The sequence below is a fragment of the Anolis sagrei genome, chromosome Y, assembly GCF_037176765.1.
Source record: "Anolis sagrei isolate rAnoSag1 chromosome Y, rAnoSag1.mat, whole genome shotgun sequence".
Lineage (NCBI taxonomy): Eukaryota > Metazoa > Chordata > Lepidosauria > Squamata > Dactyloidae > Anolis > Anolis sagrei.
In genome coordinates, this window is record NC_090035.1 from 8,036,331 (window position 1) to 8,051,453 (window position 15,123).

The 15,123-nt window shown below is 45.4% G+C and overlaps 1 protein-coding gene across 1 annotated transcript in view; it reads right to left on the reverse strand.

The window, feature by feature from the left end:
- Positions 1-415: 415 nt before the first annotated feature.
- LOC137095332 (BRCA1-associated ATM activator 1-like) overlaps positions 416-15,123 on the reverse strand; it is a 30,966-nt gene continuing 16,258 nt past the window's right edge. Inside the window, exons 8-13 of the mRNA XM_067461847.1 lie at positions 14,018-14,204; positions 12,496-12,575; positions 10,765-10,867; positions 8,884-8,982; positions 3,991-4,157; positions 416-1,451 (exon numbers count right to left, since the gene is read on the reverse strand). Coding sequence (XP_067317948.1) covers positions 720-1,451; positions 3,991-4,157; positions 8,884-8,982; positions 10,765-10,867; positions 12,496-12,575; positions 14,018-14,204 — 1,368 coding nt within the window. The 3' untranslated portion in view covers positions 416-719. The remainder of the gene's footprint in view (positions 1,452-3,990; positions 4,158-8,883; positions 8,983-10,764; positions 10,868-12,495; positions 12,576-14,017; positions 14,205-15,123) is intronic.

Genomic DNA, 15,123 nt, shown 5'->3' on the forward strand with positions numbered 1-15,123 from the left:
AGCTTTTCATCATTTAGCTTTTTGGGGTTTTTAAGTCCCTTCCGCTGTGTTTTTCAGTATTTTTGTGAGTGAAGGACATACATTGGGTTGTTAGGGGTATTGTGTCCAAATTTGGTGTCAATTCGCCCACTGGTTTTTGAGTTCTGTTAATCCCACAAACTAACATTACATTTTTATTTATATAGATTACTAGCCGTCCCCTGCCACGCATTGCTGTAGCCCACATGGGGGTTCTGTGTGGGAGGTTTGGCCCAATTCTATTGTTGGTGGGGTTCAGAATGCTCTTAGATTGTAGGTGAACTATAAATCCCAGCAACTACAACTCCCAAATGACAAAATCAATTTTTTGAGTGATGGACATACATTGGGTTGTTAGGTGTCTTGTGTCCAAATTTGGTGTCAATTCGCCCACTGGTTTTTGAGTTCTGTTCATCCCACAAACAAACATTATATTTTTATTTATATAGATTTGCAATTTTCAGAGGGAGCGTCCTGTCAGTCTCTGAATGTTCTTATGAATGTTACTCAGCTCCTCTCAGAGGAGATTCACAACGTGATTCCGACACATGGAGATGACTCTTCTAGGAAAACCTTCACTGGGAGTGTCCATCTTTACAAAATAGCCCTTTGTGCTCTCGGGGACAGAGGAAGGCTGTTTGAACGCAGCCGAAAAGCAGCTAGCCCTTCAAGCTGGAGATCTCTGAGCCACGGCTTAGACATCAGTAGCAGTCTGCTTCGTTCTCTTCTACGTGCCCCGAGGCCGAGAGGATATCCTGCAAGAGGGACTGTGGGCTCTGCTCCAGGTGATCGCTACTGAGATCCAGAGATCTTTCCAATGCCTCCAGGTCCATTGACTTTAAAACTGTGGGCAGGGACTCAGGATCCCGTAGAAATTGCTCACAAGACTCCCCAATGGTATGGATCAATGCAGAAGGAGATGCATCCCCAGGCAATTCCTCGGGCCGAGTTCCCCCATTCTGTTCTAAGCTCTTCTCTGGCTCCGTGCAGCTGTCTTTACAAATCTTTGGTTTCACAGCAAGGAGGACTCGGCAGGCTTTCAGCGCAACCGGCCGGTCACAGTCCTGAAGGGCTCTGAACAGGAACTCAAACAGCTTCACTCGAGAGAAGATCTGCATCAGTTCGGGAAGGTGGGAAGGCACGCTGCCGGACGGCAAGCAATCGGTGGTGTACGGACACTTGACAAGCCCAAACCGTGCAAATGTTTGGGCAGCGAAAGCCTCTGCCAGTTCCAGGCCGGAAACCTTGACTTCCCAGTCCAAGTCCCTGCTCACGGCTTGCATCACGTCGGAAACGAACGGCTCAGGGGCGGATAGGACGTCCGGGTGGCTCTCCCGTAGCCAGTCAATGAAGACGCCAATCACGGCTCTGCGAGGGAAGCCTTCGGTGTCCGTGGTCAAGATTTGCAGCAAGCGAGTGCCAACACCACCAGCCTTGAAGGCAACAGCAAAAAGAAACACGGAACATGAAAGTCATTTATTAGAATCAGTTGGAGAAAAGCCTCAGTGTTAATTTGCCTCAGTGTGAGAAGGCCTCAGTGTGAGAAAGGCCTCGGTGTGAGGTAGGCCTCAGAGTGAGTAGGACTTGTGTGAGAAGCTTTGGTGAGAGAAGCCCCAGGTTGAAGGCTACTAGAATAGAATCCTACAGTTGGAAGGGACCTCATGGGCTATCCAGTCCAACCCCATTCTGCTAAGAAACAGGAAAATTGGACTCAAAGCACCCCCGACAGATGGCTATCCAGCCTCTGTTTAAAAGCTTCCAAAGGAGGAGCCTCCACCACACTCTGGGGTAGAGAGTTCCACTGCTGAACAGTTCTCACAGTCAGGAAGTTCTTCCTAATCTCCTTTCTTGTAGTTTGAAGCCATTGTTCTGCATCCTAGTCTTCAGGGAAGCAGAAAATAAGTTCACTCCCTCCTCCCTGTGACTTCCTCTCACATATTTATACATGCACCTCATCATGTCTCCTCTCAGTCTTCTCTTCTGCAGGCTAAACATGCCCAGCTCTTTAAGCCACTCCTCATAGGGCTTGTTCTCCAGACCCTTGATCATTTGAGTCGCCCTCCTCTGGACACATTCCAGCTTGTCAATATCTCTCTTGAATTGTGGTGCCCAGAATTAGACACAATATTCCAGGTGTGGCCTGACCAAGGCAGAATAGAGCAGTGGTTCTCAACCTGGGGTCCCCAGATGCCTACAACTCCCAGAAATCCTAACAGCTGATAAACTGGCTGAGGTTTCTGGGAGTTGTAGGCCAAAAACATCTGGGGACCCCAGGTTGAGAACCACTGGAATAGAGCATGGGGAGCATGATTTCTCTTGATCTTGACACTAGACTCCTATTGAAGCAGGCCAAAATCCCATTGGCTTTTTTGTTGCCGCATCACATTGTTGGCTCATGTGTAACTTGTTGTCCACGAGGACTCCAAGATCTTTTCTCACACATTACTGTTTCTCATCTCACTCTAGTCTAGATCTCTCTAATCTAGTCTAACTGACATCCACAAGATGAATACCCAGTGGCACAATGGGTTAAACCCTTGTGCCGGCAGGACTGCTGACCAAAAGGTCAGCGGTTCGAATCTGGGGAGTGGGGTGAGCTCCCATCTGACAGTTCCAGCTTCCCATGTGGGGACATGAGAGCCTCCCACAGAGTGGTAAACATGAGAGCCTCCCACAAAGTGGTAACACATCCGGGAGTCCCCTGGGCAACGTCCTTGCAGACGATCAATTCTCTCACACCAGAAGCGACTTGCAGTTTCTCAAGTTGCTCCTAACATGAAAAAAATCCTCAAGATGGAATCCTATCTGCTAAGGTCAACATTCTGACTGTGGAGCTGTATACAGCGATACAGAAATATCAACACGTGAGAGGGCCAAATTGGCAGACTTGGGGGAACGCAAAGCCAGCAAAGAAAACAGGAGGGGGAACTAAATGGGATCCCTCTCCTCACTCTTTCTGTGAAGCCCCAATGTTGACTGGCTTCTGGAATAAGAAAAATATAAGTAGGAGAGATGGGGATGGAACACTGTCCTGGAAAAAAAGTGCGGCTAGCTAATAGGCATGTCAAAGGTAAAGGTTTCCCCCTGAAATTAAGTCAAGTCGTATCCAACTCTGGGGGTTGGTGCTCATCTCCATTTCTAAGCCCAAGAGCTGGAGTTGTCCATAGACACCTCCAACGTCATGTGGCCGGCATGACTGCATGGAGCACCGTTACCTTACTGATCTACCCATAGGTAGATCTTCCAAACTGCCTAGTCTGGAAGAAGTCAGCAATGCCATCAACCAACAAAAAATTAACAAAGCCAGTGGACCTGATGGGATCCCTGCTGAAATCTATAAAGATCTATTGGAAATTCCATAACTTATTGGAAATTCGAGTGCTTCATTACCTTATTAAAAAAAGTAAAAAATGTCACCTCCGTTTGGCAAATGTGAATCTCCATGATCATAGAGACCACCTGAACACCACTAGTCAAGAAAAGCATGTGCGATTCAAAAAAAAAATGTGTTCAAAAGTTCTTTCCAAATTTTGAGGATAAAAGTTTCAGAACTCTAATGAAACTTACGAATCTTCGTAAGTATTTCGTTAATGGCAGTCGCGATTGCACAACGACTGGCAGTGGGGAAACTTCAGGGGCTCCTCTCTCACTCACTTTTTGAGCTATCCTGATGAAACTTGCTACAGTGGTAGAACACATTTCCACATGTTAGCCCACCAAATTTCATGAAGTTTGACTTATACATGGAGTTTTTGGCGAAAGTTGAGAGACATCCAAACGTTACAGGATCTCCTTGAATTTTCTATCCAAGATAACAGGGAATCATTCCCTCCAACTTTCAGAAATATTAATACAGCTAAAAATTTAAGGGATTTTTTAAAAGTTTTCAGAAAAAGGAACCTTGGAAAAGTCAAGAACGGTGGTTGAAAAAGTAGCTGCAGGACAAAATGTCCACTCAGACAAATACTGTACCTCTTTGCGATCCCCACTGCCATGTGAGTCAACAGCGACCATGAGGGAAAACTGCCCCAAGGCCTTCACAGCAGTGGCTCGGACGTAGCTCTCCGGGTCGTCGAGGAGGCTCTCTGCAAGAGCCGGCACCTCAGACAGGAGCAGCGCTTCCCAGAACCACTGCCGCCCTGCAGAGAGGAGACACAGGCTTACACATATTGCTCCATTCCATTTGTTGCTACTCAGGGTAGTTTTCACCTTGCTCCCAAAGCTGTAGACTTTGTAGTTTATTGAAGAAAAGGCAAAGTCAAAACATAGTATAACAAAAGCAAAGTTCCAAAAAAAGGCTTAAATGCAAAGACACAGTTCCCAAGATCCAAAAGCAAACACATGAAGTATAATCCTTTAAGCAATGGTCAAACAATAGTCCATGAAAATAGTTGAACTCAAGAACCCAAAATCCCAGACACAGGAAGCCAGAAGCGTGCTGCTTGAAACCAAGGTTAATCCATAGAAGTTTGCATGGAAAGAGCCACGTTGAACTGATAACGCCTATGTGTCATTGAGAAGGCTAAATATCCTTTGCAATCATGAACGCATTGCGATGACTCTTGGCCGACTTGGCCTCTCGCTTACTAGCTAAGTGAGAACTTCTCCGGACCCTTAATTGCAGGTGATCTTGCCTGTTCATTAATTCATTATCTTCATGGCTCTCTAATCCCTTATCTTGGGTTACCAGCTGGGCTGGATCATCGTGGGAAGGCAAAGGAGGCGAAGACACCTGGCAGTGTGGGAATTTACTCCCATTATCAGTCTCAGCACTGACATTCTTTTCCCCTGAGAACTGACTTGTTGTTTCCCCTTCTGCAGCCTCACCTTCAACCCTGTCTGAGTGAACAGAAATCTGCAACCCATCATCCTCCTCATCAGGAAACTCTGGCTCACAAGACCCACAGGGTTCAGCTTCAGACTCAGAGTCAAACTGAGTCACAACACCATTCCACACCTATGCCTTCCTTTATAGGGGGAGAGCACTGTAGAAACTTGGGGGCATGTTTTCACCCCTATGGATTGTCAGAAATATTAAAAATTAACTAAGTATTTTTAAATTAAAACATGAGTCAAGCACTGAAAAGGTTAAATGGATGCAATGACTCAGCAAAAGCTGCAGTTCTATATAAGCAGGTGTGCCTGTAGCTTAGTAGGCCTCTGTGTTAGTTTGCCTCAGTGGGAGAAAGGCCTCAGTCTGTGAGAAAATCTCTGAGTGAAGGACCTCAGTGTGTTAGTAGGCCTCAGTGTGTTATTAGGCCTCAGTGTGTTAGTAGGCCTCAGTGTGTTAGGAGTGGAGCCCCCGGTGGTGCAGTGGGTTAAACCCCTGTGCCGGCAGGACTGAAGATCAACAGGTCGCAGGTTCAAATCCGGGGAGAGGCGCATGAGCTCCCTCTGTCAGCTCCAGCTCCCCAAGCGGGGACATGAGAGAAGCCTCCCACAAGGATGATAAAAACCTCCAATCATCCGGGCGTCCCCTGGACAACGTCCTTGCCGATGGCCAATTCTCTCACATCAGAAGCGACTTGCGGTTTCTCAAGTCGCTCCTGACACGACAAAAAAAAGTGTGTTAGGAGGCCTCAGTGTTAGTTCACTTTGTGGGAGAAAGGCTGTCAGTTTGAGGGACCCCTCAGTGTTAGCAGCCCTCAATCTGTGAGAGGTCTCAGTGGGAGAAGGGCCTCAGTAGGCCTGGTGCATGAGAAGCTTCGGTGAGGGAATCCTCAGGTTGTAGGCCATTGTGTGTGAAGGCTGCTGTGTGTAAAAAGCCACTGTGAATCAAGCACTGAAAGGGTTAAATGGATGCAATGACTCAGCAAAAGCTGCAGTTCTATATAAGCAGGTGTGCCTGTACCTTAGTAGGCTTCTGTGTTAGTTTGCCACAGTGGGAGAAAGTGTGGAACACATCTCACCACACTAAAACAGTGGATGTGGCTCTTAATGAGACATGCCGCATTATCACGGGGTGCCTGTGCCCTACACCACTGGAAAAATTACACTGCTTAGCCGGTATTGCACCACCTGACATCCGCCGGGAAGTAGCAGCCAATAGTGAAAGGACCAAGGCAGAGACATCTCCAGCTCATCCCCTGTTTGTGTATCAGCCAGCACGTCAACGACTTAAATCTAGAAATAGTTTTCTAAGATCTACAGAGACACTCGCTGAAACACCTCAGCAAGCGAGAGTCCAAAAGTGGCAGGCTCAAATCCAGAACCTCAACCAATGGCTGATACCAAATGAGAGACTCCCCCCTGGGCACACAGAGGACTGGGCGACTTGGAAGGTGCTGAACAGACTGCGCTCTGGCACCACGAGATGCCGAGCCAACCTTAAGAAATGGGGCCACAAAGTGGAATCCTCGACATGCGAGTGTGGAGAAGAGCAAACCACTGACCACCTGCTGCAATGCAACCTGAGCCCTGCCACATGCACAATGGAGGACCTTCTTGCGGCAACACCAGAGGCACTCCAAGTGGCCAGATACTGGTCAAAGGACATTTAATCAACTACGAAACTCACACATTTTGTATTTTGCCTGTTTGTTTGCTCTGTTCTGTTAGAAATGTAATATAATTGACTGGTTGCCCTGACACGACAAATAAATAGTGGGAGAAAGGTCTCCGTCTGTGAGAAAGCATCTGTGGGAGAAGGACCTCAGTGTGTTCGTAGGCCTCAGTGTTAGTTCACCTTTGTGGGAGAAAGGCTGTCAGTCTGAGGGAGCCCTCAGTGTTAGCAGCCCTTGGTTTCTGAGAGAGCTCAGTGGGAGAAGGGCCTCAGTGTGTTAGTAGGCCTTGGTGTGAGTAGGCCTGGTGTGTGAGAAGCTTTGGTGAGAGAATCCTCAGATTGAAGGCTATTGTGTGTGAATGCTTCTGTGTGTAAAAAGCTACTTTTTTTTGGTCATGTCAGGAGCGACTTGAGAAACTGCAAAAGCTACTGTGAGTCAAGCACTGAAAAGGTTAAATCAATGCAATGACTCAGCAAAAGCTGCCGTTCTATATAAGCAGGTGTACCTGTAGCTTGGTAGTCCTCAGTCTGTGAGAGGTCTCAGTGGGAGAAGGACCTCAGTGTGCTAGTAGACCTCAGTGTTAAATTGCCTTTGTGGGAAAAATGCCTCAGTCTGAGAGACCTAATGTGAGGGGGCCTCAGTGGGAGAAAGGCCTCAGTGGGAGGTAGGCTTCAGTGGTAGTAGTCAGTCTGTCTGAGGGAGCCCTCAGTGTTAGCATCCCTCAGTCTGTGAGAGGTCCCAGTGAGAGAAGGCTTCAGTGTGTTAGCATGCCTCAGTGTACAATCACCTTTGTGGGAAAAACACCTCAGTCTGAGAGAGCCCTAATGTGAGAGGGCCTCAGTGGGAGAAAGGCCTCAGTGGGAGGTAGGCTCCAGTGGTAGTAGTCAGTCTGTCTGAGGGAGCCCTCAGTCTGTGAGATGTCTCAGTGAGAGAAGGCTTCAGTGTATTAGCATGCTTCAGTGTTAAATTGTCTTTGTGGGAAAAACACCTCAGTCTGAGAGAGCCCCAATGTGAGAGAGCCTCAGTGGGAGAAAGGCCTCAGTGTGAGGTAGGCTTCAGTGGTAGTAGTCAGTCTGTCTGAGGGAGCCCTCAGTCTGTGAGAGGTCCCAGTGAGAGAAGACTGCAGTGTGTTAGCATGCCTCAGTGTTAAATCGCCTTTGTGGGGAAATCGCCTCAGTCTGAGAGAGCCCTAATGTGAGAGGGGCTCTGTGTGAGGTAGGCCTCAGTGTGAGGTAGGCTTCAGTGGTAGTATGCCTCAGTGTGAGTAGGCCTGGTGTGTGAGAAGCTTCAGTGAGAGAAGCCCCAGATTGAAGGCCATTATGTGTGAAGGCTGCTGTTGTAAAAAGCTACTGTGTGAAGCTTCTGTGTAACTTTGTTGTGAGAAGAGGCTCTGTGAGAGCGAAGCTGTTTATCTGCATGAGAAAGGAGCCCAGCGTGGAAGCGAAGAAGGAAGTATAAAGAACTTTGTTCGTATTATGGAAACCTTGTTCTTGTAAATAGTGTAACCATATTATTTTGGTATAAATAAAAGCTCCTATGGAAGAGATAACATTGGTCTGTGTGTTTTTGTTCTTTTTATCACTTTGGGCTACTGGTGCTGGGTCATGCTGTTGCTAAAAAGTTACTCTGCTGTACATTTATGAGGAGGTCCTTTGTTAATAAGCCCACTCGCCAACATGGTTGACTGTCAGATTCTGAAAACTGCTCCCAAATGATGTCCCTTCCAGTTTCCATTTTTGGCCAATACATACATATACACACATATTGCAAGTCATGCACCACTTATTAACCCGTTTGGGGTCAAATAGGAGCGCATGGAAAACTTCCCTATGTGGTCCATGTGTTCCCTCCCTGCTCTAGAAACAGAGAGCCTCGCCCTTCTCTTCAAACAAAAGCCGGACTTTGAGAGATACTGGCCTATTCAGCAAATCCTGAGAGCGGATGTTGGCAAGCGTACAGTGGCTGATGAGACAAATATTCAGCACCTCCAAACCCTCCAGTCCCAGGGCAAAGGCAGGAATGTGCTCAAGGAAATCCTTCTGCAGAAATATTCCTGGTATGTAAACAAGGACAAGCCAAGCATTCTGGAAAAGGTTCTCCAACTATTGCCAGCCTTTGTGTTTTGAACTGCAGCTCCCATCAGCCCCAGCTAACATGGCCAGTGATGAAGGATCATGGGAAATGAAGTCCAAAGCATCAGCAAGGGACCAAGTTGGGAGAAGCAGTTGGAGAAGCTCATGAGAAGGGCATGGCAGGGAAAGCCATGTCTCTCTGAATTATAGACGGACTGCCTTTCAGCACAGAAATCTTGCTTAGCCCCTCAAGCCACTTGGCTGTGGTTCCCTTCCAGCCGTGTGTTTACCTTTCAAGTCCTTCATCACCAACGTGAGGAACTCCAAGGCCGAGTCACGCACTTCCCAGCTGGGGCTGCACATGCGTTTTTGTAATACAGCGAAAATATCTGTGGAAAAGGATAGATGCAGGCGACGAGAGAGAATTTTAGAAGCAGTCTGTTCCAGCCCCTTGTCAATGCAGACACAACTGCTCCTACTGATAAAAAAGAAATACCGTATATACTCGAGTACAAGCCGACACAAATATAAGCCTCGGCACCTAATTATACCACAAAAAAACTGGAAAAACGTATTGACTCGAGTCTAAACCTAGGGTGGGAAATGCAGCAGTTAGGGGTCAATTTCAAAATAAATATATACCAATAAAATGATATTAATTGAGGCATCGGTAGGTTCAATAGTTTTGAATATTTACATAAAACTGTAATTTAAGATAAGACTAACTCTGATTAAACTCTGATTATTCTAACCTTCTTCAATGAAAATGTGCTTACGTATCCTTCCAATAATAATAAGGAGAGTAAAATAATAAATGTAATAATAATACAGTAAAATAATCAAAACGCAATAGTAACAGTAATAATAGAGTAAAATGATACAAATAATAAATGTAATAACAGTAATAATTGAGTAAAATAATACATGCAATAATAATAGAGTAAAATAATAAATGTAATAATAATAGAGCAAAATAATACATAATAATAATAATAGAGTAAAATAATAAATGTAATGATAATAGAGTAAAATAATCAAAATGCAATAGTAACAGTAATAACAGAGTAAAATGATACAAACAATAAATGTAATAACAGTAATAATTGAGTAAAATAATACATGTAATAATAATAGAGTAAAATAATGAATGTAATAATAATAGAGCAAAATAATATATAATAATAATAGAGTAAAATAATAAATGTAATAATAGCAATGAAGTGAAATAATAAATTTATTTATTTATTTATTTACTATATTTGTATACTGCCCCTCTCAGCCCACAGGCGACTCAGGGCAGTTAACAGAGGCAACAATTCAATGCAATTAAAAGAGGCAACAATTCAGATCCCAACAACAGCATAAAACGTTTAAAAACACTGACATATAATATAAAACCATAACAAGATCAATTAAAAAAATTAATAATATATGTCTCTTAATTTAAAACACTGTAACAACAATAATAGAGTAAAATAATATATATAATAGAGTAAAATAATAAATGTAATAAAAATAATGATAGAGTAAAATAATGACTAAAATAATAATAGAGTAAAATAATAAATAAAATAAAAATAGAGTAAGATAATGTAAATGTAATAACAACAATAATAGAGTAAAATAAATGTAATGATAATGATAATAGAGTAAAATAATAAATGTAATAATAATAAAGTAAAATAATGTGAATGTAATAATAATAATAAAGAATAAATTAATAAATGTAATAAAATAATATTAGAGTAAAATAAGGTAAATGTAATAATAACAATAATACAGTAAAATAAATGTAATAATAATAATAGAGTAAAAAAATAATAGAGTAAAATAATGTGGATGTAATAATAATAATAATTAGAGTAAAATAATAAATGTAATTAAAATAATAATAACAGAGTAAAATAATAAATAACCCTGATTTGAGTATAAGCCAAGAGGGGCTTTTTCAGCCGAAAAAAGGGCTGAAAAACTCAGCTTATACTCAAGTAAATATAGACTTGAGTATATATATATATACAAGGTCTACTGATGAATTTGCTGGGTTATAGTTAATAGATCTGCCTGGTGGAGAGGGGAGGGAGAGAGATATGTTTGTCAGCCCATCAGCTATACATCTGCTTCCTTTAATGGTGACCTAGTTTATCGTTCTTTAGCTATGAGAGAGATACCTCTGAAAACTTGCTGATGCCGTTGGAAGTCAGCAGTCGATCCAGATGGCTCCAAGGTGTTCAGAAACCACTTCAGAGTTGCCTGAAAGGTCTTCTTCAGAACCTGCGGAGGGATAAGGGGGGATCCTCAAAATTTGTGACGGAAGTACCCACAAAACGATAAAAGGAGGAAAACAGTTTGCCTTTCCACACTCCCACCAACATGATGTCTGCCCAGAAGCTTCCATATCATCTTCCGTTGGTATTCAAGGCTTCTTTGGCAATGGAGAACAAGATGGCAGCTAGGAAGCATAACATCCCCCCTTCTGCATCAGGGTTGGGGCAAAATATAGACTGCTAAGAGGGAAAATACAACAGGCATGGGCCAACTTTGGCCCTCCAGGCTGTTAGGAATTGTGGGAGTTGAAGTCCAAAACACCTGGAGGGCCAAAGTTGGCCCATGCCTGGAATAAACTCTCACTACTGCCCTCCTCCAGGCCACCACTGCACCAAATAGCCCAGAAGGGCCTCGCCATCACCCTTCTCAAGGCTACCACGGCACCAACGGACCCAGGAGAGCCCTGCCACTGCCTTCCTTGAGGCCACTGTGACACCAACAGGCCTAGGAGGACCTCAGCATTGCCCTCCTTGATGCAGCCGTGAAAACAATGGGCCCTGGAGGGCCCTGCCATTGCACTCCTTGAGGCCACCGCAACACCAACAGGCCTAGGAGGACCCTGCCATTACCCTCCTCAAGGCAATCACAACACCAATGGGCCCAGGAGGGCCTCACCATTGCCCTCCTCCTGTCCTTCTTGGCACCAACTGGCCCAGAAGGGCCAGTTCACCCTCCTCAAGGTCACCATGGCACCAATGGGCCAAGGAGAGTCCTGCCATTGACCTCCTTGAGGCTGCCGTGACATCAACGGGCCAAGGAGGTCCTCATCAATGTTCTCCTTGAGGCCTCTGTGAGACCAACATTGCCCTCCTTGAGGCCATTGCGACACCAACAAACCCAGAAGGGTCCTGCCATTGCCCTTCTTGAGGCCACTATGACACCAAGGGGCCCAGGAGGGCCTCGCCTTCACCCTCCTCCAAGCCACCATGGCACCAACAGGCCCACGAAGGCCTCATCATTGCCTTGTTTCAAGCCGCTGCATCACCAACAGGTCCAGGAGGGCGCTGACATTGCCCTTCTCCAGGCTGCCACAACACCAACTCCCCCAGGAAGGCCTCACCATTGCCTTCTTTCAAGCCGCTACAGCAGCAACAGGCCCAGAAGAGCCTCGCCATCACCCTGCTCAAGGCCACCACAGCACCCACAGGTCCAGGAAGGCCCCACCATTACCCTCCTCAAGGCCACCACAGCACCAACAGGTCCAGGAAGGCCTCACCATCACCCTGATCAAAGCCACCATGGCACCCACACGTCCAGGAAGGCCTCACCATCACCCTCCTCAAGGCTGCCACAACACCAACACGCCCAGGAAGGCCTCACCATTGCTTTCTTTCAAGCCGTTGCATCACCAACAGGCCCAGGAAGACCTCGCCATCACCCTCCTCAAGGCCACCACAACACCAACAGGCCTGGGAGGGCCCTGCCATCACCCCCATCCAGGCCATGAGTGTTTGCCACTTTTGTCTGAAAACCACCCAGAGAGAGGAGATAGAGTGGTATGTAAATAAAATACAATAACAATACTAGTAATAGTAATGATATTTCTCAGTGATGTGACTCCTGCATATACTCACAGTAGGGCTGGTATCTGGACTCTTCAAGTAGACAAGAAGGATGTCAAAGACCTGGTCGATGTCTTCATCACAAACTGAGGCTAAACATACAGAGAACAACAGCCAGGAATTAGAACTCTATTTTTATTATTACATTTAGATGATTTTACTCTGTATGTGAGTAGATCAATAGGTACTGCTCCGGTGGGAAGGTAACAGCAGTCCATGCAATCATGCTGGCCACATGACCTTGGAGGTGTCTATAGACAATGCCGGCTCTTTGGCTTAGAAATGGAGAGGAGTACCAATCCTCAGAGTCGGACATGACTAGACTTAATGTCAGGGGAAAACCTTTACTTTATTCTGTTGTTGTTATTATTATTATTATTATTATTACATTTATTATTTTACTCTATTCTTGTTAATTATTACATTATTTTATTCTATCTATTATTGTTATTATTGCATTTATTATTCTACTCTTTTGTTATTATTACATTTACATTATTTTATTCTTAACTAGCTTGGGAACCCGGCGCTGCCCGGGTTCTTTGAGAAAGGCATTGTGTGTCAAGGTTGGTCTTTATCAGTTATTTATGTGGCTCGCAGTGCTCTCAGGGAGTTAGTGAAGGTACTGCAAGTCCCACTGTCCATGGTCTATCCTCCTCCAAATTGCACCAGGTTGTAGAGTGAGTCATGAGGGCTATGTGTGCCAAGTTTGGTCTTGATCAGTCATTGGGTGAGAGTTGTAGTGCTCTTGGGAAATGAGTGGAGGTACTTCAAGTCCCATCATTCATGGTCCATCCCCCTCCAAACTGCAGTAGGATGTAAAATGGTCATGGGTGCTCTGTGTGCCAAGTTTGATCTTTATTGGTCATTTTTGGGAGCCTCGGTGGTCTCTGGGAACTGAAGTGTTGGAAAGTACTACAAATCCCATAATACATTGTCCACCCTCCCCCAAACCTCACCAGGATGTAAAAGGGGTCATGGGGGTTATGTGTGCCAAGTTTGGTCTTGTTCTGTCATTGGATGAGGGTCACGGCGGTATCAGAAAGCGAGTGGAGGTACATCAACTCCCATCATCCATGGTCTGCCCTCCTCCAAACCGCAGTAGGATGTAGAATGGGTCATGTGGGCTCAGTGTGCCAAGTTTGGTCTTTATTGGTCTTTGTTGGTGGCCACAGTGGTCCCTGAGAACCACACCATTTGAAAGTACTACAGATCCCATAATCCATGGTCCACCTCCCCCAAACCGCACCAGGATGTAATGGGGTTCATGGGGGTTATGTGTGCCAAGTTTGGTCCAGGTGTGTCACCCATGTTGGTCACAGTGGCCTGTGAAAGTGGCAGCCGATCAGAAAGCTGCCACATACACTTCTGCCCTTCCTCCCTCCGCATACAAACAAACATTCACTTTTATTATATAGATATAGATGTCAGGGGAAAACCTTTACCTTCACCTTACAACCTAACTAACTTGGGTGGACGTGTCTAAAACATATATGTGTGTGTGTGCAGCCAGGGAGGGAAACAAATGACTTACTTGTCCATTGAGAGAGTGCCGCAAGGAGCCCAAGGGCCGCCCGCTGAACCCGGAAGCAACCAATCAGGGTCTTGCCCAACGTGGCTCCCACAGCAGAGACAGGGACGGCAAGGCCCACACAGAACTGCAGCACCGTCACCAAGGAGCGCAGCAAAGGCTTGTGGGGAACGTCCACTGGGGTGGAAGACTGGCAAAGAAGACACAAACAAAGAATGTATATGGGCGATTCAGGTCCAGGCTGTTTGGCCAACCGCATCCCCTTGTACAAACCTGAGATCCCATCTCCATCTCAAGCCCAGTTGGTGGGAATGAGAGAGCGGTGTTAGGAATTGTGGAAGTCCAAAACACCTGGAGGGCGCTTGCTCTAGATCAGTGTTTCTCAACCTGGGGGTCGGGACCCCTGAGAGGGTCGCAAGAGGAGTGTCAAAAGGGTCACCAAAGACCATCAGAAAACATAGTATTTTCTGTTGGTCATAGGAGTGTGGGAATTTTGGCCCAATTCTATCATTGGTGGGGTTCAGAATGCTCTTTGATTGTAGGTGAACTATAAATCCCAGCAACTACAATTCCCAAATGTCAAGGTCTATTTTCCCCAAACTCCACCAGTGTTCACATTTGAGCATATGGAATATTCATGCCAAGTTTGGTCCAGATCCATCATTGTTTCAGTCCACGGTGCTCTCTGGATATAGGTGAACTACAACTCTCCAACTCAAGGTCAATGCCCATCAAACTCATCCTGTATTTTCTATTGGTCATGGGGGTCCTGTGTGGGAAGTTTGGTTCAATTCTATCATTGGTGGAGTTCAGAATGCTCTTTGATTGTAAGTGAACTATAAATCCCAGCAACTACAACTGGGATGTCAAGGTCTATTTTCCCCAGACTCCACCAGTGTTCACATTTAAGCATATGGAATATTCGCGCCAAGTTTGGTCCAGATCCATCATTGTTTGAGTCCACAGTGCTCTCTGGATATAAGTGAACTACAACTCTCCAACTCAAGGTCAATGCACATCAAACTCATCCTGTATTTTCTATTGGTCATGAGGGTCCTGTGTGGGAAGTTTGGTTCAATTCTATCATTGGTGGAGCTCAGAATGCTCTT